This window comes from Sorex araneus, chromosome 2 (assembly GCF_027595985.1).
Source record: "Sorex araneus isolate mSorAra2 chromosome 2, mSorAra2.pri, whole genome shotgun sequence".
NCBI lineage: Eukaryota > Metazoa > Chordata > Mammalia > Eulipotyphla > Soricidae > Sorex > Sorex araneus.
The window spans coordinates 202,254,134-202,280,781 of NC_073303.1; the positions used below are offsets into that span (position 1 = coordinate 202,254,134).

The window sequence follows — 26,648 nt, forward strand, 5'->3', positions numbered from 1 at the left end:
TATATATCTGTAAAAAAATATTTCCTCTCTAAGATTGGTTGCCTCCTACTTTAACCCCCATCAAATGTGGTGTGGTACTCTTGGAGTATGGGTAGTGTTAGATATGAGTTGTTGCGTGGCCACGAATGTGGCTGCAGGGCCCAGAAATACGTTCACTTCTGGGTGAGGCTTAGCCCGAGCGTGTGGAGAGCAGCCATAAGCATGGTGGCGGTTTATTACTGGAGGTTTTCGGCTGCTGGGGCTGGGTTCACTTATCATTTCATGGCAAGGTGGCAGCAGGCCCAGTAGTGACCTGTGAAACACGGAGCTGCCACCTGCTCTCTGGCACAAGCACAGCCCTGAGCTCCCGGAGGGGCTCTGGCTCTGGTCCATGGTTTGGGCTGGCGCCGACATCCTGCTGAGAGTTTACCTTATCGAGATCAAGATGAAGCATCTTTTTGAAGGTGACCGTCGATAGTTTGAAGCTGTCATATGTGTCTTCTTCGGAGCTTAAAATACAGAGCAGACATCTGAGGTGAGAGACGGCAGCGGGCAAACATTTCAATGGTTGTCTGACAAACTGAGCTAATAACTCCACTCCTGGGTGGAGTGGCTGGGAGGGTGGTTAGATTTCACCTTGACGTGGGAGATTTCGCCGTTGTTCTCATGTGGTAGGGTGTTCTCAGAAAAAAGGAGCTGTGAAGGGCCAACAACGAAGGGAGGGATAACGGCAAAGGGAGGGGGTCAGGAGAGGGCAGTCTGGGGTCCAAAATGGACCACAGAGCCACAGCCCACTTAAGTTTCCCTGCAAGAGCTCAAGCTTCAGGCAGTTTGGAGTGCAGTGCTCGCGAGTAAGGCTGTCCACAGTGCCGGAGAGCGTGGGGTTACAGTCAAATTACTGTGTGTTTTTAGACTGGAGATGCCATTCTAGTGCTCTGTAAGTTGCAGTTTCACGTCATTGAAAGTCGGTGCAGTTCACACCAGCTCTGAGAGTTCAGTTCCGTCCTCTACAATCAGACTCCTCTGACCTCTCCCTTTCCTTCTGGTAACCAGGAGTTTGATTTTGATTTTGTTCATTTGCCGGTTTCCTCCACAGCTCACGTCTGAGTGAAATACACCCACATTTCTGCCAATGGCAGGATTTCCTGTTGCTGTATCAAGTATTTATTCTCTGAAGGTTTCACCTTTTTTATTTGCAGGGTAGTAATACATTTTGTATATATGCCGGTCTCCTTTATCCATTGGTCAGTGGGTGGGCGTTTGCGTTGTCTCCAGTTATTAGCTCTTGCAAACAGTGCTCCACTCAAACACAGAAGTGCTTCTGCTCCTTTGAAGGGACATTTCTGTACTCTGTACTGATTCCTTATGTGGTGGGAACATTGGAGACAGCTCAGGCGGGTGGCGGTGAGTGAACAAGAAAGAAGTGTTGCAAGGCTGAGAGTGTAAAGCAAGCGAAGTTGCAGCAGCTAATAAGGGCCCAGATGAAGAACAGGGTGAGCCCAGACGGGAGGAGGAAGGAAATCTTTTTTTTTTTTAATTTTATTGAATCACTGTGAGATAGGTACAAGCTTTCATGTTTAGGTTACAATCTCACAATGATCAAACACCCATCCCTCCACCAGTGCACATTCCCCACCACCAATATCCCCGGTATACCCCCCTCTCCCACCCTCCCCCTGCCTCCATGGCAGACAATATTCCCCATACTCTCTCTCTACTTTGGGGCATTATGGCTTGCAACACAGACACTGAGAAGTCTCATGTTTGGTCCATTATCTACTTTAGCACACATCTCCCATTTCGAACAATTCCTCCAACCATCATTTTCTTAGTGATCCCTTCTCTATCCCTTCTCTGTCCTCTCTCTGCCCCCTCGTAAGGCAGGCTTCCAACTATGGAGCAATCTTCCTGACCCTTCTATCTACTGTCCTTGGGTGTTAGTCTTGTGTTTTGTTATTTTATACTCCACAAATGAATGCAGTCCCTCTATGTCTGTCCCTCTCTTTCTGACTCATTTCACTGAGCATGATACTCTCCATGTTTATCCATTTATAAGCAAATTTCATGTCTTCATCACTCCTAACAGCTACATAGTATTCCATTGTGTAGATGTACCAAAGTTTCTTTTAACCAGTCATCTGTTTTATTTATTTATTTATTTATTTATTTTTTGGTTTTTGGGTCACACCCGGCAATGCACAGGGGTTACTCCTGGTTCTTCACTCAGGAATTACCCCTGGTGGTGCTCAGGGGACCATATGGGATGCTGGGATTAGAACCCTGGTCGGCTGCATGCAAGGCAAATGCCCTACCCACTGTGCTATCGCTCCAGCCCCCCAGTCATCTGTTTTAGGGCACTCGGGTTGTTTCCAGGTTTCGGCTATTGTGAACAGGGCTGCAATGAATATATAGGTACAGATGTCATTTCTACTGTGCTTTTTTGCATCCTCGGGATATATTCCCAGAAGTGGTATTGTGGGGTCATATGGAAGCTCAATTTCTAGTTTTCAAAGGACTGTCCATCTTGTTGTCCAGCAAGGCTGGACCAGTCGGCATTCGGAGGGAGGAGATCTCACTGAGAGCCTTGGGCTGGAGTGCTGGACCCCTGGTGAGAAGTTACCAACAGTCTCCTCAGGGGGAGGTGCCACCCTGGCCAGTCTCTCCTGAGAACTTTGACCCGGAACCACTTTTCATTGCATCATCAAAGTGTTGAATCTGCTGTGCACCCTATTGGTGGGGTAGGGACTGGGTCCTTGAATCTGCTGTGCACCCTATTGGTGGGGTAGGGACTGCACTCTACGTGGAAACGGGGCCTGGGTGCGAGGTGCTCGGGCCTGTCCCACAGGACTAAGGGTCCTGGAATTCCTGCCGGAGCTCCTGCCTCCCTCTGACTCCTTGAGGGGAAGGCAAGCACAGCCATAGCTCTTCCTCCTCCAGCCTCCCTAGATGCTCTCCGTGAGAGTGCAAGCGCGGAAATCCTTACATGTGGCAAGAAGGTAGGCCAGAGAGATAGCATGTGAGAAGGACCCAACTGAGCCTAAAACCAGACCAGACGCCAAGACCTGTGGCAGCTGCTAGAATCTGGAGACAGCCCTTGTCTTGTCGTCTATGAGAAAGCACGAACCGTGGTCCGATAACTCTAGGGGCACAATTCAGGAATCTCTAATGGACAACAGCGAGGTTATTCCCAGAGCTTGTATGGGAGGGCTGGAGAGATAGTACAGCCACAGCGTGCTTGCGTTGCACCCGGCAGACCTGGGTTCAATCCCCAGCACTCCATATAATCCCCTGAGCATTGCCAGGAGTGATCCCTGAGTGCAAAGCCAGGCCCCACTGACTGTAGCCCCAATACCAAAACTAGAAGAGAAAAGGAAAAGAAAGAAAAGAAAAGGAAAGGAAAACACCTTAGCTTTGTCCTCCTGGCACTGTTTTGGAATTCCAGCCTCCAGAAGGATGAAGTCATGAATCCAAGCTTACCTAAGGCAGCTCTTAGTGGAAACTCATCACAGCAGTCCTGGATAACAGGTTTCACCTCCACCACTGTCATCTCGTCAAAGGCACCATCATCTCTCGTGGGCAATAGCCTCCTGATTGCTTCTACTCCACAAAACAGCCAGAGCGATAATGTTCAATATAAATCAGATTAGACCATCTTGCCTTGACGCCTCCAAGAGCTTCTCAGCACATTTAGATAAAACCCAATATTTTTGTCATGGCCCATCTCTCTCTGTTGGTCTGGTGTCTGTACACTGGCACAGATTCCTCCTTATTCCCCGCTCCTTCAGTTCTGGCCCTGCTGGTCTTCCTGCCAGTCTCCAAACACGCCCAGCTCTTCCCTTTGATTCTTGCAACAGATCATCCACCCACGGTCCTTTGTTCACGTCCCAATTGTCCTGTGCCCCCTGCCTGCCACCTCAGTTCCTTCTTGATTGTGCTCTTGGTAGCCTTTGTTAGCATTTGAACCAAGTATCAGTCTTGTTCCTTTGCGGGCACATTTGTGCCCTGGGATGGTAGGTTTGAAGGGAACGTTGCCATTTTTATTCAGCGCATCGTTCATTCCTGTGTGGCTGCCTAGAGCAGCTCCTGACATGGAACTGAGCTGCGGCATGTTTTTGTTGAGTTCACGAGTGAAGGGTGGATGTGGATTGGCGTCTGATCTTAGGTTCGGTGCCATCATCTCAGCTGGGGTGGACGACTTGGGGGAAGAAATGGGGAGAGAGCCCCTCAGCCTTCCACGTGGAGAGCTCCACACTTGCCAGCTCATGGGGGTCAGGGGCAAGGGGTTGGCTGTTGTGCTGTCCCTGGGCCACTTGGTAGGGTCAGAACTGAGAGGCAAAGCTAGGCAGGGAGCACGTCTGGTCCCATCAGCTGCTGCCCTGGGCGTTGGGGCTCAGAGCTTGAGCGGGTCAAGTCTCTCTCTCTCTCTCTCTCTCTCTCTCTCTCTCTCTCTCTCTCTCTCTCTCTCTTTTTGCTGGCTCCTTTGCTTTTCTGCTGAGCCCACATCATTTTAATTGTAACGATGCTGGGAAGAAGGTTCTCCCCTCCTCCCACTTACAAAACCAGCTGGCCCTGTGCTCCAGGAGGGGTCACCGAGCATGACCTTCTGGCCCTGTGCATGCATCCAGCCTCTCCTCTTTCTGATGCCACTGCAGAAATGCTGAGACCTCAGGGCATGTGAGAGTCAAAACACCAAGGAACAGCTTCTAATGGGCAGGACACTTCATCCAGGAGAAGGCCCAGGAGCGATCAGTGAAGCTGCCGCTTCCTCCTTCTCCTCCTCCTCCTTCCCCTCCTCCTGCCCCTTCCCCTCCTCCTCTTCCTTCTCCTCCTCCTCCTCATCCTCCTCCTCCTTCCCTTCCTCCTTCTCCTCTTCCTCCTCCTTCCCCTCCTTCTCCTCCTTCCACTCCTCCTCCTCCTCCTCCTCCTTCCCCTCCTCCTCCTCATCCTCCTCCTCCTTCCCTTCCTCCTCCTCCTCCTCTTCCTTCCCCTCCTCCTTCCCCTCCTCCTCCTCCTTCCCCTCTTCCTCCTTCTTCCCCTCCTCCTCTTTCTTCCCCTCCTCCTCCTCCTCTTCCTCCTCCTTCCCCTCCTCCTCCTTTTCCTCCTCCTCCTTTCCCACCTCGTCCTCCTTCTCCTCCTTCCCCTCCTCCTCCTTCTCCTCCTCCTCCTCCTCCTTTCCCTCCTCCTCCTCTTCCTTCCCCTCCTCCTCCTCCTTTCCCTCCTCCTCCTTCCCCTTCTCCTTCTCCTCTTTCTCCTTCCCCTCCTCCTCCTCCTTCTCCTCCTCCTCTTTTTCCTTCTCCTCCTCCTCTTCTTCCTTACCCCCCTCCTCCTTCTCCTCCTTCCCCTTCTTCCCCTCCTTCTCCTTCCTTTTCCTCCTTCTCCCTCCTCCTCCTTCTCTTCCTCCTCCTTTCCCTCCTCCTTTCCCTCCTCCTCCTTTTCCTCCTCCTCTTCCTCCTTCCCCCTCCTCCTTCTCCTCCTCCTCTTCCTCCTTATCCCTCTCCTCCTCCTCTTCCTCCTCCTTCCACTCCTTCTCCTCCTTCCCCTCCTTCCCCTTCTCTGCCTCCTCCTTCTCCTCCTCCTCCTTTCCCACCCTTCCCCTCTTCCTCCTCATGCCTTCTCCCCGCCCCCCCCCCCGTGCTTCAGACCCCTTCATACCACAGGCCTCAGGCTTCCGTGGATTTCTTGGTTCATGCCACACGTTTTCTTCTGGTTTGGAACAAGCACTTATCTTTTTGCAATGACTGTAGAATAGAAATACGGACTGTTTATCTAAGATTTAAAAACGAGTGGACTAGAGAGACCTAGGACAGGGCCGGAGGCGCTTGCCTTGCGCACTGGCTGATCTCAGTTTGTTCCCCTCTTATAGTCATCTGATCCTCGGCAGGAGTGATCTTTGAGCACTGCTGGCTGTGCTCCAATCCCACTGCATCCTGGTCAAATGACGCTGGTGGTACCCTCTTCCTGGATGGGGCAGAACTCTGAGTGAGGGGTGAATGATTACTTCTCTCTGCAGCCCTACACTGTGGCACTTTGTCCAGCTGCATGGGAGATGCGAGTGGTAAGGGGTGACCATCTGCCTAGACGCTTGCTGAGCTTGGCATGTTCCGGGCCCTGTGGGGGAAGGAGTCCCTCAAAGACCCCCCTCCTCCGTTCTCTCCCAGTCCAGCCCAGTTTCGGTCCTCCCCACGGCAGGCATCAGCTCGGGTCCAGGTCACTGATGATGACTGCCGTCTTGTCACGACTCAGCAGGGCCCCGTGGGACCTCTCAGTGGTTCTTTCAGCAGAGTTTGCTTCCAGAGACTTGTTATTTCTTCCAGAATAATTTCTTTGTTGCTTCCCGTGTTATTTCATTTTCGGTCTTCTTAAAGTTGCCTTAAAAATCTGGTAGCATGTTAGAAAACCATTGGCCCTGGCCCTTCCCCCTTCTCTTCTCCCTCTTTCATCTGAAGTGATTTGTTATGGTCCCATAACTCAAAATATCATCTATAGGCTGGTGACTTCCAAATTTATCTCCAGGCCTGATGTCTTCCCCCATTTTCTAAGTCTCATACATGTGCTGCCTCTGTCTTTCCAGCGCTATTTAGAGCACAAACAAAAGCCCTGGACAGAATTTTTGACCCTCTCCCCATTAGAGAATGAAAAAAACAAACCACGGAAGTAACTCCCGAGTCTTCTCTCTCTATCCTTGTCAAATGTGTCAGCGAGTTCCACCAGCTCTGCGTCCACAGTGCACCTCCCAGCCCACCCATCACCTCCCCGCCGCCCCCAGCTCCCACCCCATCACTACGTGGAGACCTCCCTGGCCTTGTCTGTGGCCTCCTTCTTTCGACTCTAGCACGAGTGCACACAGCTCTCCGAGCAGCGAGGAGAGTCGGACGATGTAAGTCAGATCATCTTTATTGATTCCCCTCCTCCTTCCAATACTCTAGTATCTCCTCATTATATTAAGGAGCTTTTATAAACTCAATCTGGTTCTGCTTAATGTTTCTGATTTCTTTCAGAACCCCTAAGCCCACCTTACCTCAACACACAGACACACCTGGGTACGATCCCATTGCCTTCCTGGCCTGCCTTGTCAACCCCATATGTGACAATTCGGTGTCCATCTCAGCGCTTTTGTATCAGTAATGGCCTGCCTTGAGCACTGTCCACACTCCTTCACAGCCCTCTGATCCTGGGTTGGCGTCACTTGCTCGGAGACGGCTTCCTTGCCTGCTGGGGAGTGACACGTATGATATCTGAGTGCAGGGGGCCCAACTCCATGGCCTGCTTCTCAACCACAATCATCTCCATCTTTCTCCCCTGCAAGAGGCCGGAGAGCACCGTGAGAGGCAGGGGTGGGACTGAATCAGGGAAGGGGCCCTTGTGTATGTTTGGCAGCAGCAGCAGCAGCAGAATCTAGAAACAGAACAAGTGCAGGGTGAACACGGGGAAGCCCGGGTTACCCCTCAGCGCTGCTCAGATCACCACCCAGAGGTCACAATCGGGAGCGGAAAACGCAACAGCTCTTCCAGCCGGAGAAATACTGTGTGTATCTTAGGGACACGGAAATGTCTATGTTCACGGCTTATGTCTGGGGTCAGCAGTTTGCACTCGAGTTAACACCAAGCGAGTCAAGACCCTGAGCAGGCCATCCGAGTGTGATTATTCTCCAGCTAAGCTCTTTAGCTTAGCCCAACTACCAACGTGGCCCCAATCGGAACTGATAAGCGAAGCGGGTAGGCAGCACCATCACAGACAGAAGCTACTAGCAGCAACCCCAGGACCGCAGCAGCTCTTGTGTTGGCCCTACCAGATGCTCCTTTTTGGGTCATCTATACCCCAGCCTTCCCTGGGGGGAGCCAGGCAGCAGATCTCTTGGAAGGGGCTCAATAAAAAAAGGTCCTTCCATCCAGGAGACGATTGGGAACAATCTGACAATGAAGTAAGCCTCCAACTCCTTCATGTAGAAAACGCCTTTAATTGACTGGAAAATTCGGCTTACTCTCTCGTTGCCTCTGTTTTGCCCCTGGGAGAAATGTTTAGTTTCTTTGCTTCTTAGGGGCCCGAGCGTGCCACCCCCAAATTGGAATAGATGTCACTTAGTTTGAGCTGAAGGCAACTAAGAAGCAGATACAACAAAATGCTCCCTGCCCTTCCCATCCCCGCCTTTAGAGGACAGAGACAGGGTCTCCTTTCTGCTGGGAAGCACCGGAGGGAGTTATCTGAGAGCAGATAACTCAGTCCGGTCGCAGAACAAATCTTACTAACCGGGTTTACTCTCCTCCATCTTTTTACACCCTCACAGTTTACTACCCTAGAAGCTGACTTCTTCCCTTTTGTCTCATCACGTTTCTAAAACTATCATTCATTATTAAGATGTCACTTAAGCCCAAATTCTGACTCCCTTTTGAGTTATTCCTTCCTGGGTACTCTCATGACTGTGTACATGTGATATATGTCTTATTATGTCTTCACTGTCACTGTCATCCCCTGGCTCATTGATTTGTCAAGTGGGCACCAGTCACGTCTCCATTGTGAGACTTGTGACTGTTTTTGGCATATTGAATACGCCATGGGGTATTCAGCCTTGCCAGGCTCTGCTGTGCAGGCAGGATACTCTTGGTAGCTTGCCAGGCTCTCTGAGAGGGATGGGGGAATTGAACCTGGGTTGGCCTCATGCAAGGCAAATGCCCTACCTGCTGTGCTATTGCTCCAGCCTTATTTATTTTATTTTATTTTATTTATTTATTTTTTATTAGTGAATCACTGTGAGGGTACAGTTACAGATTTATACATTTTTGTGCTCATGTTTCCCCCATACAAAGTTCGAGAACCCATCCCTTCACCAGTGCCCATTCTCCACCACCAGTAAACCCAGCATCCCTCCCACCCTCCCCATTCCTATCTCCCCCCACCCCACACTGCCACTATGGCAAGGTATTCCCTTTTGTTCTCTCTCTCTGATTAGGTGTTGTGCTTTGCAATAAAGGTGTTGAGTGGCCATTGTGTTCAGTCTCTAGTCTACATTCGGCACGAGTCACCCTTCCCCCGCATGACCTCCGACCGCATTATACTTGGTGTTCCCTTCTCTGAGTTGCCCAGAATGAGAGACCAGCCTCCAAGCCATGGAGACAGCCTCCTGGTACTTATTTCTACTATTCTTGGGTGTTAGACTCCTATTCTATTATTCTATATTCCACAGATGAGCGCAATCTTTCTATGTCTGTCTCTCTCTTTCTGACTCATTTCACTTAGCATGATACTTTCCATGCTGATCCACTTATATGCAAACTTCATGACCTCATTTTTTCTAACAGCTGCATAGTATTCCATTGTATAGATGTACCAAAGTTTCTTCAGCCAGTCATCTGTTCTAGGGCACTCAGGTTTTTTCCAGATTCTGGCTATTGTAAACAGTGCTGCGATGAACATATAAGTGCAGATGTCATTTCGACTATACTTTTTTGCTCCTCTGGGATATATTCCCAGCAGTGGTATTGCTGGGTCAAATGGAAGCTCAACCTCTAGTTTTTTGAGAATCGTCCATATTGTTTTCCAAAAGGGCTGAACTAGTCGGCATTCCCACCAGCAGTGTAGAAGGGAACCCTAAGTCTGACTCTTACGTAGAGGGGATATTTTGGTAGAGAGACACAGACTCAGGGAGAAGCCCAGGTGAAGATAGAGGAGGAGGCACATGCAGGAAGAAATCCACAAGCCGAGCAGCAGGCTGGACCACCACTCTCACCAGAATCCAAGAGAACTGGCTACAGAATTGATCTTACCAGGGCAGGGGAGGGAGGCGGGAGTGATTTGCAAGGCAGACCTTGAAGGAATGTGAAGGGTCGCAGACACTCTGGTGGAGGGTGAGATGTTAGAACAGTTTTTTTTTTTTTTGCATGCAACCATATCCTTTATGGCACTATAAATCAAGGCTCCCAAAGTAAAAAAAATAAATTAAAAGAAAAGAGAGAGACAAAATCATGTCCCAACAGGAGTCTTCGGAGGAGGAGAGAATGACCTTGCATGCCACATATTCATTTCAGATGTTTGTCTCTGCTTTTATGGAATATCTGTTTTGTGGTGATTTGCTGTAGCAGCTCCAGGAAATGAATGCATGACATCCGAGTTAGCTGGCCACCATCTGCTGTCCAAGCTAGTAAAAATTCCTCATAATTTTTTATTGTTTTTGAAATAGTTCCAGCACCCCCCCTTTTTTTTTTAAAGAAAAAGATAGTTTCTAGTGGTCTTTATCAATTAGCATAGTTCTCAGATGAAAAATTCACCTGGAAAAACTTTAACGGGGGTAAGAAAAGCCTCCCTCCTCCTCCTGCCCCATCTCCCCTCTTCACAGTGTTTACTAGTTTTTTGTCCATATTTCCAAGAGAATATCGTTCATATAAAGAGTTTAAGAACATATTCTCCCATTTTTTAAACCCAAATCCTTCCATATTATACACATCGCTCTACACCTTGGTTTTTTCTACTCCATTATTTATCTTGGGAAACTTTCCATATAAACTTGCAAAAAGCATCTCAATTCATTTTTACAGCAGAAAAATTTTCCACTGAACCCTTGGAATAATAATTTATTTAGCTTGCCCTCTCATATGGTCATTTCAGATGGCTCCCAATGTTCTGCTATTATAAACCAGGCCTGGACAATAATTTGTGCATATGACACTTTATGTGTTTTGGTTATGTATGTAAAATAAAATCTACAAAAGTAAAATAGCATAACCCTGAGGGCAGGTGCATATGTTGCTTTAAGAAATTAATTTTAGGGGCTGGAGCGATAGCACAATAGGTAGGGCATTTACCTTGCACGTGGCCAACTCAGGTTTGATTCCCAGCATCCCATATGGTCCCCTGAGCACCACCAGGAGTAATTCCTGAGTGCAGAGCCAGGAGTAACCCCTGTGCATCGCTGGGTGTGACCCAAAAAACAAAAAACACAAAAAAATTAATTTTATTGTGGTAAAATAAGTAAAATATGAAATTTACCGATACATTAATTTTTAAGCAACATTAAATGCATCTGTGATGGGGTCCAAGCACGGCTACCATTGATTTTATAAGTTTGAAATATTTCTTCTTCTTTTTTTTTTCTTTTTGCGTCACACCCAGCAATGCTCAGGAGTTATCCTGGCTCTACTCTCAGGAATTACTCCTTGTGGTGCCTGGGGGACCATATGGGATGCTGGGGATCGAACTCTGGTCAGCAGCATGCAAGGTAAATAAATGCCCTGTCCACTGTATTATCGCTCTGACCCAAGTTTGAAATATCTCTGAATGAGTCTGCCCCTTAACCAGGTGGAAGGAAAAAACCCTTTTTCCTTCCACCCCGGTGGTCCCTTTTCTCTCAGAGTGTCCTGACACAGAGTGTTTGACTCCTATGGGGTCCTCATGCACACAGAAGCACATGTTTCTGTCCTTCTGCGACCCTTCATTTCACGCATCCATGTGGTAGCAAGATTTCCTGCAGCCTCTGAGGAGCGACTCTCTGGGCTAACCGTGGTTGCCCTGATCGCTCCCTCCTCCCTGGAGACTTTGATTTTCCACCTCCTCACCAAGTAATGTTCAAAAGAGGTCAGAAGAGTCAACCTCCTGGTAGCACTGTAGCACTGTCTTCCTGTTGTGCATCGATTTGCTCAAGCGGGCACCAGTAATGTCTCCATTGTGAGACTTGTTGTTACTGTTTTGGGCATATCGAATATGCCACGGGGAGCTTGCATATATAAGGCTCAACTTGTAACAACACATTAGTGATCTCTTACACGGGGCTTAATGGCTCCAAGGTGAAATACAACAATTTTTACACGCTTTCCTCTAAGGAAAGCTTTTTTGACTGTTTTTAGTGCATTATTCATAACAAGCAATACAAAATAAGTTATTTAGCATCTGCCTTTGGGGCAGGCTTGGGTGGAGGTGGGAAGGTGTCATGGTGGTGGGACTGGTGTTAAAATATTGAACGTAGTAAATTATTGTGGACAACTTAAAAAAAAAGAAGAAAATAGTTATAGCTGTGGAGGCCCCCCATGACTACTTTTAAAATAGATTTAAACATGAAAGTGTTTTTAATTGAGAATATAATAGGAAGTAATTATGACAACGACTTCCCTGACTATGGGAAATCACCCCCTTCTGAATAGCCCTGAGGTGGGGGATAAGCCCTCGGGTGAGACCAGGTTAGGTAGTTTAGACCATGGGGGCTGCCAATGTGTGCCCGAGAGCAGTCGGGCAGAGTGCCCTGACGCAGGCTGAGAGCTGGTTACTCTGCTGGTCACAGCTGTGGAAACATCCCAGCCTTTGCTCTCCATGTGCCTGTGAACTGCTCTTAATGTACCCGTTAAACTGGTATCTGTGCCTGGCACCAGGGAGTCGGGGGCAGGAGCCGTGTTCAGGAACCGGCCAGTCTAGCCCCTTACTTGGGGGCGAGGATAGTTTACACCCCGGACCAGCCACAGTGTCTGCTGCCTGTCTCCATCTCTGCAGCCAGCCCTGCCGGGCAGAGGTCAAAGGTGCCGATCTGATGAGCCTTATCGCGCTGAATTGGCACACCTGCCTTCATTTGAACAGAACAGAGACCTTCTGCTTTTCCCCGAGCTCACATTTCTGCTCTTCTCTCCGGGAAAACAGGGCCTGGCAGAGCCCAGCCATGCTGCCCTTGTGCTTCCTTCTTGGTGTAAGATTTCCTCTCCTGTACTTAACTCACATCTACTAAGCACTGGCCTCTGGCGGGCGCTGTGCCCGGGTGGATGGCAGCCTTGGGAGGTAGAAATTGTTAGTGGCACCCAAAGGGAGAGAGAGAGAGTGAGAGGGAAAGTGCCTGCCACAGAGGCAGGGGGTGGGGAGGGGTGGGGGTGGCGGGAGGGACCCTGGGGACACTGGGGGTAGAGACGGGCCCTGGTGGATGGATGGGCATTCGGACATTGATTGAAACGCAATCATGAAAGCTTGTAAGTCTGTAACTGTATTTCACGGTGATTCATTAAAATTTTTAAAAAGTTGTTAGTGGCATCCTAGGTCATACAGATGAACCCACGCGTGACTAATCCTGCGTGCTAAGGGGTGCTGGCGTTACGGTAACAGGCACCCGGAGATGCCTACGACACGACCGGAAAGCACTGGGTTCCAGGCCAGAGAGAGTCCAGGAAACAGCCTGTACCGGGTACCCCGAGTCAGACCCAGGGAGTACAGGATACCCACTTTGCACGCCGCCGGCCAGGTTCAATCCCCAGCATCCCGTAGGGTCCCCTGAGCACCGCCAGGGATGATTCCTGAGGCCAGAGGCAGGAGTAACCCCTGAGCACTTCTGGGTGTGGCAACACCCATAACCCCTGCCCCCAAACCCTCCGTTCGTCTGTTTCCGTCTGAGCCAAGTCCCCTCAGCGGTCAGGCCCGAGGACCTAAGGCAGACACCCCGGGTGTCGGTCATTCCCGCACTCGCCACTCACTCCCTTCCCTGCCCCTGCTGCAGTTCGAGCCGGCCCTGCAGAGGAAAACTTTTCCATCTGGCATCTGGGCATCATTGTGAGATCGTTGGAGGCCCCTGTTGTCTGGGGGAGAAGAAACTTGGCACGGGTAGGGGGTGCCGTCAGAGAATCTGTCTCCGGCTGCGCTGGCCTCCCGGGCACCCGGAGTTGCCGCCTCTCTCTCTGCTTTGCTTCCGAAGCTGCTAATTCATGCCGCCTCTTCGTCCGGATCGTGCTTGGGCGCGAGCAAGCCCAAGCGCTCGTGCAACCCCCCGAGAAACAGCTCTGGGGAGGCCGGCTCTGAGTGGCCTCTGCCTTCTCACGCCAGCCCACGTTCAGGTCTAGCTCTTCCCAGCTGCAGCTGCCGGCTGGAGGAGGCCGGGGTGGATGGCTGAGTCTCCTGTGGGAAAGCGGAGCCCTCGCTCAACCTCGCTCTTGCCGACACCGGAGCCAGGGAGACTGGAGACCCATTGCCCAGTCGCCAGTGTCCCGGCTCAAGGACACCTGCAGGGTGGGCACCGTTCACCCAGCACGATGGTGGGTATCGACCTCACGTGCTTCAGGCTTCATCAGAGAACAGGCCCGTGTTCCTCCCCCCGGAGTAGCTTACAGTGCTCTTGCCATCGCCCCTGACCCCCGGGGCTTGTCTCTGACCTTTCCTTTGGGCCTTACGATTCCCCGAGCCAGGCTTGGTGACGCAGGTGGTGCTGGGCTTGTTACCTGCAGTGAATTACCTGCTTTTCCGTCTCCCTGCTAGCCTTTTCCGTCTCCCCCCTAGCCTTTCCATTCTTACCACAGAGCAATGTTCTCTGCTTAAACACAGAGAGGCCGTTCGTGCTGTGCTCCTGATGTTTGGGGGTTGACTGGCTCTGGAATGTACCTGCCCCTGGGCAGCCGGCACGATGGCTTGACTCAAGCCCCAGCTGCTGTAGTTGCCGACACCCCAAGAGAGAGGCCCCGCCGTGGGACTGGGACAGACTCAGGGCGAGTGGCAGAGCTACCCGGGCATTGAAATGGGGCAGTCTAGGAAGCATCCCATCGGGACCTGGTGCACACCACCCTGACCTAAGAGACAGGCCCCCATGGCAAGCTGACCGGCCTGGACCTAGTCTGGGATTTACAGTAGAGCCCGGGGGGCTTATCCTCAGAGTCCGAGAACTAAGCTTTGGAATCGATCTCTCTTACGGTGTTCACCCAAAAACTGCAAGTACTAATAAGGAATGAACTTAATTGTTTATTAATAAATAATTAACAAATATTTATTAACATTATATAAATAAACATCAATATTATAGAATATTAATAAATAAACATCAATAAATTTATTAATTTTAATTATTAAATAATAATTGTTTAATATTTACTAGTCACAAGGGAAAGATAAAAGCAATTTAGACATCCCTGGGATACAGAGCATCATCTTGAGTTAATCCCCCCAAGAGGATTGCCTCAGCCCGAACGCTTTACTCCTGTAAATGATCAATCACACCTACGTGTAGTCCTGTACCTCGAACCCCCTCAGACGTTCTGTAAGTATGTGAGCAGCTCCGTATCACACGGGCCACTTTGACCTTTGGTCTGTGGTCCCCCGTCTCTTTGTTCCTCTGCTGGGGAGGCCGGCAGGTTCTGGGTCACTGAATGGATGCGTTGTGCACCCAGTTTTTGAATTCACAGCACCGGGCAGACAAGGAGCACAACCGCCAGCTCCACGAGCTTCCGGGGCGGGGGGTTGCAGACACACTAACTTTAGACAACGAAGGTGGCTACAAACGAACAAATCCTAGAGAACAGAGGGCGTCAGGCAGGTTGGTGAGGAGTGGGGGCCCGAGGCCCACCTGATCATCCAAGCCCTGACATCCCTCCCCAGTGGGGAGCTCCAAGGAGCTCCTGATGACCAGCTGCAGGGGGGGGGGGCTAAAGCACCGTGGCTCTTCCAGCAACTTCTCTCCTCATCCGGCCTCAATCTGGGACCGGGCCGAGCCAGCTGGGATCAGAGAATCCTGACAGCATTAAAATTTCAGCTGCCCTGACTTTCGTTCCGAAGAGGCAAAGTCCTAAATATTTAAGAGAGCCAGACTTAAAACCAACCACCGGCCCTCAGGAGTTTCCTACTTTATAATGATAAAACTTAGCCCAGTTTCTGCCTCATAAAAGTGCAATTTCCTGCTGTTCCTGGCCTCGGCCTTCTGGTGGCTGACCTGCTAGGGCCCCTTCAGACCCGGGGCTTGAAGATCCCACAAAGACAGCGATCGCTCTGTGTTCCCTTTAAAGCCTTCATTTCTCATCTCCGTTTTATGAAATGCTGGGCGAGGTTCCAAATCTGGAGGAGACTTGGAAATGCTTAATTTTATTCCATTTGGGTTCCTTTCTGGAGAGTTTTCTCTCTCTGGAAAATATAAAAGTTGACTCCTAACATAAAACTTCCCCATTTATCTCAATGACCCCCCCAAAAAAAGTTTGAATCTGCCTTCTTTTGATGAACACTCTACACAAAACATTTTGGATAACTCTGGGATAAATGGCAAGAACCAATTATTCTACCAATAAGAAAATGGTAGGAAGCAGCATGTGATTCGAAAAAAAATTTTTTTGATTGAATCACCAAGAGATACACCAAGGTTGTTCATGATTGGGTTTCAGCCGTACAATGTTCCAACACCCATCCCTTCACCAGTGCACATTTCCCACCACCAATGCCCCCAGATTCCTTCCCCCACCCCCAACCTGCATCTATGGTGGCACTTTCCTCATCCCCCCGCCTCTCTCTCTCTCTCTCTCTCTCTCTCTCTCTCTCCCCCCTTCCCTTCTTTCCTTTTGGGCATTATAATTTACAATAAAGATACTGAGAGGTTAGATATCCCTTCATCTACTTTCAACACTCGGTTGTTTTCCAGCGAGATCATTTCCAACTATTGTAATACTGGTCCCTTCATTATCCTAACTGCCCTCTGCCTTCCCCCTCCTCAACCCCTCCCCCCAACACACACACACACACACACACACACACACCTGTGGAAAACTTCTAAACCAGTGACCAGTCCTCCTGGACCCTGTTTTCCCTGGCCTTGGATATTAGTCTCATACTATTTTTTTTATATGCAGTCCTTCTATGTCTGTCCCTCTCTTCCTGACTCATTTCACTGAGCAGGATACTCTCCATGTCCATCCACTTATTAGCAAATTTCATTATTCCATTTTTCCCGACAGTTGCATAGTATTCCATTGCAGAGGTACCATCCCTTCTTTATCCAGTTGTGTGAGTTTCCAAAAGAAAATGCAGTAGCATGCGGAGGACTTGAGTGATCGGTGGCTGAGAACCATTCCCCTGGCTGGCCCATGGCGAAGGACAAATGGACGAAGGACTGAGGGAGCGGAGACGCTGGGCCCAACAGGCTAGTCACTAGTCAGTTTATCTCTCTCTCCTCCCCAGTGTCGTCTGATCTCACCACTTCCGGTGCAATCATGGTTTTGGCTTTGGTCATAGCCCCAGCCACCATAGTTCCATCATCTCAGTCTCCTCGCAGACCTCAAAGTCCTCTACCTCATTACATTTTCATGCTTGTCTTGTCTTAGTCTCAGAGTCCTATACTTTCAGCCATTGCCGTCATCTAGTCCTTCTAGGTCTTCTTAGTCCTCGAAGACCTCAAAGTCCCAAAGTCCCAGTTCTCATCCTCCCCTTGCTCCCCTTACAGCATGGTTATATAGGAATCACGAAGGGTGGGGTACACGTGGCTGGGGTTGAACACTGTCATAACAACAAACAGAGGTAAAGCCACTCTTTCAGGGGATTAACTCAAGGACAAATCTCATCTGGGGATTCAGCACTCCAGATTGCTAGGAGACCCACTCAAGGGCGGGATTCCATCCAGAGTGTATTGCTCTCTCCTCTCCTCAGCTAGTAATCCGTTCAAACTATCATAGTAGATTTACGCCTTGGATATTTCTAGTCATTTTGTCTGAACACAGTAAGAGATATATTAAGCTTAAAGGGTGGCTCTTCCTGGGGACATTTTGCTATGTATTCCAGACCGTAGAGTTCTTAGGCCAGGTTAGTCTTTCCCAACCCCAGCAGGGTCCTTATTCAGTTACTTCTTTTTGGGTCATGACAGAGTTTGTCCATGACAGTGCCCTTAACTTATAGTTAAGTCTTACGGTGCTTGGCCTGGCCCATTTTGATGCCAGGGTAGCACACAACTTGCTCTGGGTCCATCCAGTCCTTCTGTTTGGACCCTGCTATGGAGTGCTAGGAACTAAGGGCAACTGAGGCTTAAGTCAAGTGGGCATATGGATGCCGAGGAGTGAAGATTATTTTGGAGTCAATTAACTCCCATGTTACAAAGCATAGCATCAATTATCTTCCTGTGTCTGTATATAAAGGACATTGCCAAATAAACCATGTAAATGACATAGAGGAAAGAGAAAAGCAATAGAGGATGATTAGTGCCTGATGGAATTGGGTGTGCCTCAGGGGCACTGTAGTGGGAGTAGCTCAATAAACCTTAGCTCCGTGTGGGAGGAGCAAGGACACCCCAAGGTTATCCAACACAGTTGTCTATTCTCAGGCACTCCGGGTGTTTCCAGATTCTGGCTATTGTGAATAGTGCCGCAACAACCCTAGAAGTGCAGGTGGCATTTCTGCTGTGTGACTTTGGGCCCCCAGGTTCTATTCCAAAGTGGTATTTCTGATTCAGATGGGAGCCTAATTCCTAGTTTTTGGTGGAAAATCCATAGTGTGTCCCCAAAGGCTGGGCCAGTCGGCATTCCCACCAGTCTGAGGACTCGATAGAGGACTTCATCCCTCCTGTGACTGATGCTGAGCATGAAGCCATGTGCTGTGGGGCAATTGTCAAGTCCTTCATTTCCCTGGTGTCTGCACCCTGGCCCACCTTCAAGGGACAGTGTCTCAGCTGCCGCTTCCCAGTTTCATCATCCAGTGGAGATGCGTGCCCCAGGGGAGGGCCAAACCAGGCGGGCTTACCAAAGCTATTCTACTTCTACGCTGTTTTGGCAAAACGGCACTTTGGTTGGCTGTTTGCGCTCTCATACTAAGACAAGGAGATCTGTCTTCCTACCCTGTTCTGCCCGCTTTGCTGTAAAGCTGTGGCTTTCTCGGAGCTCAGCGTGCATGCATGCTCCGTGCTGCGGTGCCAGGCTAGTGTGCCCGGCGGGGGCTGTGCCCATGGACCAGCTGGCTCAGGGGAACCGCGCCCCTTCCAGGGCGAGCACTGTGCGTGGTGGGCTAGGACTGCGTTGCTTGTCTCTCTCCAGGGGCAAAGAAACCCAGCCGTGTCCAGAGCCTTAGCCCTGCTTCCCCTCCATGCAGCCCTGCAGGAAACGAGACTAGGAGCGTACCCCCTGCCCGTCCCCCCGCCCCCAACCCGTCCCCCGAGGCCAGGATGTTCCAAGGTCTTATCTGATCAGGTCCCACAGGCAGCTAGCTCTGTCTCCTCCCTGCACTTGCAGGGACCCCCGCCCCCTTGTCCTCAATCCTTGGGGCCTGACAAAAGGTGGACACAGAGATTTGGAGGGGAGGATTGGCATCAGAAAGCCGTTATTTTACGGTTACGGCCAGAACGGGGCACAGGAGACGTGGGAGGAGGAGAGCTGTTAGGGCTCTGCAGGGCAGGCTCCGGGCCCCATTTATTAATTACGAGGGGAAACTTCCCTCCCTGCTCGGCTTCTGCTGACGCCGGGTCAGTGGAGAAGCTGATCTCCCAGGTGAGGACCCAGCATCAAATATTTAACATTCTTGTTCTACACGGCCCACGGGTGCAGGGCCAGGGGGTGGGGAGGGGGGTTGGGGTGTGTGCACGCAGGAACAGTGTCCAGCCCCGCCTGGGGGTGCGTGTCACAGACCCAGAGGAACAGAAGTCCATGGGTGGAGGGGGATGGGGGCTCTAGGCTGAAGAGGCACGAGGGGTCCTCAGACACCATTGTGGGGGACAGGGACGTTTGGTTAGGGGCTTTATCAGCACACACTGACTGGGGTATGGTCGGGATATTGAAGTCATGTGATGTATATATATATGTTTATATATATAAGCTAGTTTGTTTTGAATGAAACTTTGAAAGATGCAGGGGATGGTAGGTAGGAAGGAGAAAAAAATACATATTTGACAGAGCACACAAGCTTGAGAGAATAAGCAAGTAAACTGGACAAGAGATGAGTACTGCAAGGAGGTAAAGGAATAGACGTGATAAACTTCAGTATTTATATTGCAAACCATGTTCTCCAGAAGGAGAGAGAGAGAGAAAGAGTGAGAGTGACAGCAGGGCAAGTGAGAGAGAGAGTGAGAGAGCGAGAGTCAGAGAATGAGCCAGAGAGAGTGTGAGAGATAGATACCTAAATATGAAAAATGCAAAAAGTGCCTGCATTGGGGCAGGGCTAGGGAGGTAATGGAGGGGAACTGGGGACATTGGTGGTGGGAAATGTGCACTGGTGAGGGGATGGGATTGGAGCATTGTGTGACCAAAACCCAATCATGAACAACTATGTCACTGTGTATCTCAAGGTGATTAAACTAAAAAAAGAAAAAAAAAGAATACGCAAATAAAGAGAGAGACAGAGAGAGAAGCAGATGAGATGCATGTTCAAGGGGGAATATGGACTTAAGAGAGAGGTGGAACAAAAATTTTTAAAAGAAGCATTTGGGGGAATGAAGCACTATAATTGCTTCATTTTATAGCCATGAAAGAGAGAGACAGACAGAGAAAGCAGCAAGTGAACGAGAAGGGGAGAGGACGAGGGAGAAATGTACTTTGAAGAGGCATGAAACTGTACCCCCAGACACCCACAATCCTTAAATGAACACAGTCTCACTCAAAGGACAGAATAAGCCATTCTCAGACATTAGAAAGGCTGTTCCATCCACAGAATCAGGCCTGGATAACAGCGCACTCCTTTTCTGTTAGAGAAAGTGATCAGTTAGTCGTCATCTTAACCTCGTGATTTGGTGTGGGAGTATCCAAGTACCCAAGAAATGTTTCCCTCCCCCCTTATAAACTCCAAGCGCCATTATGCATAAAATATTCAGTGTCGTCTGCAGTCAGATTGGAAGCCATACAATATTTATGAGTGAATCCTTGGGAAGAGAATTCAAATGCTAAGTTTTTGCAGTTGATAATAATATTGAGGAATGCTCATACTTTGATAAGACGTAGTTGTAATAATATCAGGGAACGTTCAGACTGTGATAAGATTCATTTCGTTATTAAAAAAATAAGCAAAGTCGATGGCATGCTGTAGCGCCCACAGCCCCCGGCTGGCATCTTCCCCCTGGATGGGAGGCGAGGGGGTGGGTGTCACCGCCGGGCAGGCCGGTCCAGCCTCATAGCGCTGCCCCCACCGCCTGCCGGGTGAGAGGGAGCTGCTGAGAGCTTTTGCGTCTTCACCCGCTGCTTTCTGCCCTCAGTGGCCGCGAGTTGCTCCCTCTCACCAAGTACGAGTCCCACAGAGGCTCAGTGTCCCCTGAGCAGCGGAGGGAGAGGCCGGGCACGGCAGGAGCCACGGAAGCCTGAGGGGAGGAAGGAGCCGGCACTCAGTGTCAGCAGTGGGCACCCCTGTGCTCCCGCCCAGCCCTACCCTGTGCTGGGATACGGTTGCAGTGGCCAGGGCACCCTCACCCACACCTGGAACATGTCTCATTCTGTTGTGGTGGTTGTTTCCTGTTGGTGTACGGGTCACTGGTTCACCCCCGGTGGTGCTCAGGGCTGACTCCTGGCTCTGTGCTCAAGGGACCACTCCCGGCAGTACTGGGGGACTCCGTGTGGTGCTGGCCACGTGCAAGGCAAGTGCTTTTCGCCCGATCCTGTCTCTCCAACTTGGGAACACTTGCCTTTTTTCTTGCTTTGTGTGTTTTTGGGCCACACCCGGTGTCGCTCAGGGCTGACTCCTGACTCTGCGTGCGGGAATCACTCCCAGTGGGCTTGGGGACCATCCGGGATGCTGGGAATGAACCCAGGCCAGGCGCGTTCGAAGCCCCCATACTGTCCCTCCAACCTGGAAGCACTCTTCCCGGAACTGCGGCTGGCCTGGGACAGGGAGAAACCCCCAGACCCCCCGAACTTGGAGGGGCACAGCAGGAATGCTCCCGGCCTGGCCGTGGGGGCCGAGTCACATGGGGGCAGAGTGAGCTCCAGTTTCAGAAGAGGACAGAGCGAGGAGGGCCAGGGCCGGGTTCCGGGGTGAGCCGCTTGTGGCCGCCCTCTCCCGAGGCTGGCGTGTCTCCCCCCGTACGCCTGCCCGGTGGCGCCTGGCGAGCAGGCGAGGTGTGGGGCGGCCCTGGCAGCCGGCAGGGGTGAGGAGGAGGAGGCTGAGAGCTGTGTCCTCCCTCCTGCGAAACCGCGAGAAGTAATTATTGAGGCCTTTCTTCCACACGCTAATTCCCTTGTCGGCGGAGAGTCAGAGATGGGTGAACTGATCATTACCGTCTTTTTTTACCTTCTAATTAAAAGTTAACTGCCAGAGAGAAGTGCCAAGGAGGAGGCTGGCGGCTGGGCAGAGTTTGCCCAGAACCTCTGCCAGTTGGAAGGCGAGAAGGTGGCGGGGGCATCTGGAGATGGGGGTGGGGGGGCAGGTCAGTGACTTGGGTGCTGGAAAGAAAAGGTCCTGGGAGGAAGATCCTAGCCAGGCCGAGCCCCCTGCCCTCCTCCCGGCAGAGCCCGAGTGGGAGGGGAGGGTGCAGAGGCCCCGTGGCCTTGTCCTCCTAGGAGCGCCATGAGTCATGCAGAGAGCTGCTCTCCCGTCTCGCAGAGCTGAGGACAGCTGGCCACGGTGCCCTGAGGCTCCCCGGGGAACCCCCCTCCCGCTACCCATCCGGTCGGCCGTCCTCTGGCTGCCCCTTCCTGAGGCCTCCCAGATGGTGTGTCACCGCTCTTCCGGCCTGTCCCCACAACGGCGTGCGTGCTATCGTGTCCAGGCTGTGGCCTAAGCGCCGTGCCCCTGTGCAGAAGTGAGTTTTGGTTCTATATCCTGCGCCATCTGAGCTCAAATTGCCTCTTGCCAGGAGCTTCTTTGGTGTGCCGGGGGCATCCGGACACCCTGGAGTGTGGGCTGGTGCCCTCTGGAATTCTCTGACTTGGGAACCCTGACACTCTGGTACACGGATGCTCCTTCCCGGGGGGGGGGGGGTGGACAGCTGACAGGTTTTGCATGCGGATGAGCCACCGTGGTTCAGGGAGGTTCGGGGCTCTTGGGCAGGGTGTCCTGCCTTGGGGACAGCTCCGATCTGCATCTTGTTCTGGGTATCAAGACCCACCACTGCGAGTATCAGATATTTGGACTCAAACTGAGGATCTCTCAGCAGGATTTGATGTGAGATGCTCCAAGCAAGGGGAAGCTGCTTTAGCGTCCCGGGAAATATGAGGGCCTGTGTGTTTTGTGTTTTACTTCCCGGACCAGCGTTGCTGTAGAGTGGGCTGTGGTCCTCACCAGGGAACAGTCATCCTCTTGCATAAGTATCAGAGACCTTTCTTTTATTTTGCTTGTTTTTTTGGATCACACCCAGTGATGCTCAGGGGTTACTCCTGGCTCATGCACTCAGGAATTACTCCTGGCGGTGCTTGGGAGACCCTATGGGATGCTGGGGATTGAACCCTGGTGAGATGTGTGCAAGGCAAACGCCCTACCCGCTGTGCTATCACTCCAGCACCAAAGACCTTTCTCTGAGCATGGTTTTGACACTCTCCCCAGGGGTCTAGGACTAGGGGATCTAAACATTCTGAGGGGGCTGGGCTGTTGGCTCTGTCATTTTGGGGTACTTGGTGTCCCTACCTGGCTAGGGGCTCACTTCTGTCATGTGGCCACATCCTCTGTGCAGAGCCAATGTGTTCAGTGGGTACCCAGCCAAGTCAGAATCATTTTGGCCACGTCTGGACAGGCAGAGATCCCCCGGGCAGGAATCACGACACTCATGAACTTGGACGTGAAGGTGCTAGTTCCCTCCCATGCACACTGGGTCCAGCTTTCCCGATGGACCCTCTGCCTTCTTGTCCTTGGGTTCAAAGAGAGAGACTGCTTCCTGCGCTCAGTTCTTCTGTTTGGCTGATGCCATCCAGAAATGGTTGCTGGTTTTTGAGACCCCAATCAGCCTACACCAGGGATATCTGTCTCCTCGACCTTTGCACCCAAGATGGCAGTTGAAAACGGAGTCTGCTGCAGATGTCTGCTCTCTCCAGAGAATAACTGGACTTACCTTCCGGCAAATATGAGGATACTCATCTTCGCTGGCTCCCGAGGGAAAGAAATCAGCTCTCCTCCCTCAGGGGATTTGTCCAGAATGAAAGAAGCCAAATTTCTTATGAAACTACAAGCTGCTGTTAATTAAAACAATATAAAAATTTTTTGGTTTCCCAACTTAAAAATATTTATCTTAAAATAAATTCTGGTTTTTTTTTTTTTGGTGGGGGGGATAAGTCTTGTTTTGAAGCAAGCCCAGTGCTCACCCATTCACTGAGCTGCAAATGGAAAGGCATTATTAGAATTAATTGCATTTTGCGGTAAAAGCTGGGGGTACTCCGTACCAAAGAATGATTGCCTATGAATATCTTTCATTTGTGGGTGTTTTTTTTTTTTATTTTTTTGCCATCAAGCAGCTATTTTTCTTGTATTCAGATCATCAGGGCTTAAACATCCGGCTTTAATGATCTTCAAGGTTTTATCTTCATAGAAGTCACTGAGCTCCTTGAAAATGATGGTTTTAGCAGCGAGTAATAGAATTAAACATGAAAAAGGCTCCATCCTGGGATGCTGAAAGAAAGCTCGGCAGCCGCAGATGTCGGCCCGACTTTTACTTTTGTAATTATGGGTGTCGGATCTCGTCATTATGGAAAAACAATCCACTTAATTTATTTTTAAAAACTGAGAATCCAATTCTCAGCCCGTCAAATGCTCTTGGGAGAACTTGTGAGATGTGAGAATTGCTTGAAACTTTTTGCTTGGAGCTGATGTTCAGAGCGGATCATTAGTGTTCTAGATTCCTCTGGTACTTTGGAAGAGCACCCCTGTCAGGGCTGGCTCTGCTCAGGCCTCTGTAGGAATTATTCATGCTGTAATCCCATTTCTTTATTCAATTATATTTTTGTTTTCATGCTTCTAGGGGTTGAAGGAAGGGGCTATTGAATAGAATCTGATGTCTCATCAGTCAGAGCTTTATGCTGGTGGAGTGTGTGTGTGTGTGTGTGTGTGTGTGTGTGTGTGTGTGTGTGTGTGTGTGTGTGTATTGGAGAGAGAGAGAGAGGGAGGGAGAGAGGAGAGAGAATAGAGACGACATAGAATAGAGAAGAGAGAATAGATGAGAAAATGAGAGAGAGACAGAGAGGGAGAGAGAGAGAGACAGAGAGCGCTCAGAGACAACACACATTCTCACCTTTGCTGATTTTCACTCAGATTTGCATCCTTCAGTTACTCTTTCACTTTGTGGCGTGGGGCAGTGTGGTGAGCAGAGGATGGCTTCAGCCAGTGGCCCCATATTATAGCTCCTGGCATGGGAGCACGTACTCTGAAACACCCCAAAGGTCCTGTGCAGATGTGATGAGGTGGAAGGTTCTGGGTAGCGGACTTTCTTGGATTACTGCTGGGGCTCCCAGTGCTCACCAGGACCCTTCATAAGACAGAGGAGAGGGGGAGGGCAGAGAAAGGACAAGGACAGCAGATTTGCTGTCTGAAGTCAGAGTTTGTGGGGGTTTATTAAGACAGAAGAAGGCAACTGAGGCAGATGGGTCACTTCACTTCTCCGAGCCAGAGTCTTCTTCATATTTAAGACTGGCCCAGTCAGCTGGGGTCAGGCAGAATTAAACGTCACATGAGTAAGAAACCAGGAAAGGAAGCCTGGGCAGTGGGTCCTTCCCGGGATGCTGCGGGGTCTTCAGATTCAGTTCTGGAGCCACGTGGTGGGACATTCACCGTGATTTTGGGTTACATGCCTCTAAGCGGTTATGTGGCACTCAGGAAGTAAGGAGATACAGACCAGGCTGAACAAAGCCTAACCCCAACCCGAAATAAAACCTAACCCTAATCTAGCCCTGACTCAACACACACCAGACCCTGAAAACAAGCTGATTCCTAAACCAAACCCAACCATATCTAACCCTAACCTAACCTAATGAACCCTAACTCTAACCTTAACCTAACCCTAACTAACCTTAACCCTAGCCCTGACCCTAGCCCTAACCCTAAATCAAAACCTAACCCTAATTTGAACACTAATCCGACCCTGAAAACTAAATAATTCCTAAACTAGCCCAAGCTAACACCAACCCCAACCTAACCTTAACCTTACCCTAACCCTAAACTACCCCTGCCCCTAATCTAATCTCAACCTAACCCTAGCCCTGTCCTAACCCCAAATTTAACCCCAACCTAACCTAAAACTTAACCCTAACCCTAATCCTAACCCTAATCCTAGCCCTAGTCCCAAGCTACCCCCAACCTAGTTTTACCTAACCCTTACCTAACCCTTACCTAACCCCAACCTAACCCTTACCTAACTCTTACCTAACCTTACCTAACCCTTACCTAACCCCAACCTAAGCCTTACCTAAGCCCTACCTAACCCTTACCCTAACTAGCCCTAACCTAACCGTAACCCTAACCAGAGGGGCTGCCCCAGCTTCCTGCGAGGTGTCCTGTGATGACCCCACAGGGACCTGAAGGAAGGACAGCCGCAGGGCCTTGGGGTGTGGGCTGGGGGTCTCCTGAGGACGGGGAGCGGGGAGGGCGTGCCTTCTGCAGATGCTGCCGCTCTGGCTGGGGCCCCTCAGTACGGGGGAGCCCCAGGAGTGACCTGCAGATGGCCCTGGCCTTCTCTGACCCCCCCCCACACACACCCTGCTCTTCTCCTCACAGGCTGCCCATGAGCCTGAGGGCTCCCCTGGGGTGCTCGGGGGCACAGAGGCACCTGCAGGGACTCACCTGCGGTGCCCGGTGGAAGGAGCTCCGGCGTCCACTGCGCCAGGCTGGGCAGTTTGATTGGCGGGTCCGCACCGGGCCTGGGCTGCCGGCCCCTCCCCAGACCCGCCCCACAGGCCCCCTCTCCCAGCTGCTGAGCCTACAGGGTCACTCCCAGGGTGGCTGCCGCCTCCTCTCCCCCGTGGGCCCTGAGCGGGCGCGGAGGACGGGGAGTCTGGATCCCCCCTCACCTGCTGCTGCCCAGCCAGAGGCTGGTCCAGGGCTGGGGTGAACAGCAGCACAGGGGATGGGGATGGGGGGGAGATGTGAGG

The 26,648-nt window shown here is 50.9% G+C and overlaps 1 protein-coding gene across 1 annotated transcript in view; it reads left to right on the forward strand.

Moving 5' to 3' along the window:
• Positions 1-370: 370 nt before the first annotated feature.
• Positions 371-26,648, forward strand: part of PCP4 (Purkinje cell protein 4) — a 75,420-nt gene continuing 49,142 nt past the window's right edge. Inside the window, exon 1 of the mRNA XM_055124544.1 lies at positions 371-443. Within this exon, the coding sequence (XP_054980519.1) occupies positions 371-443 (73 nt within the window). The remainder of the gene's footprint in view (positions 444-26,648) is intronic.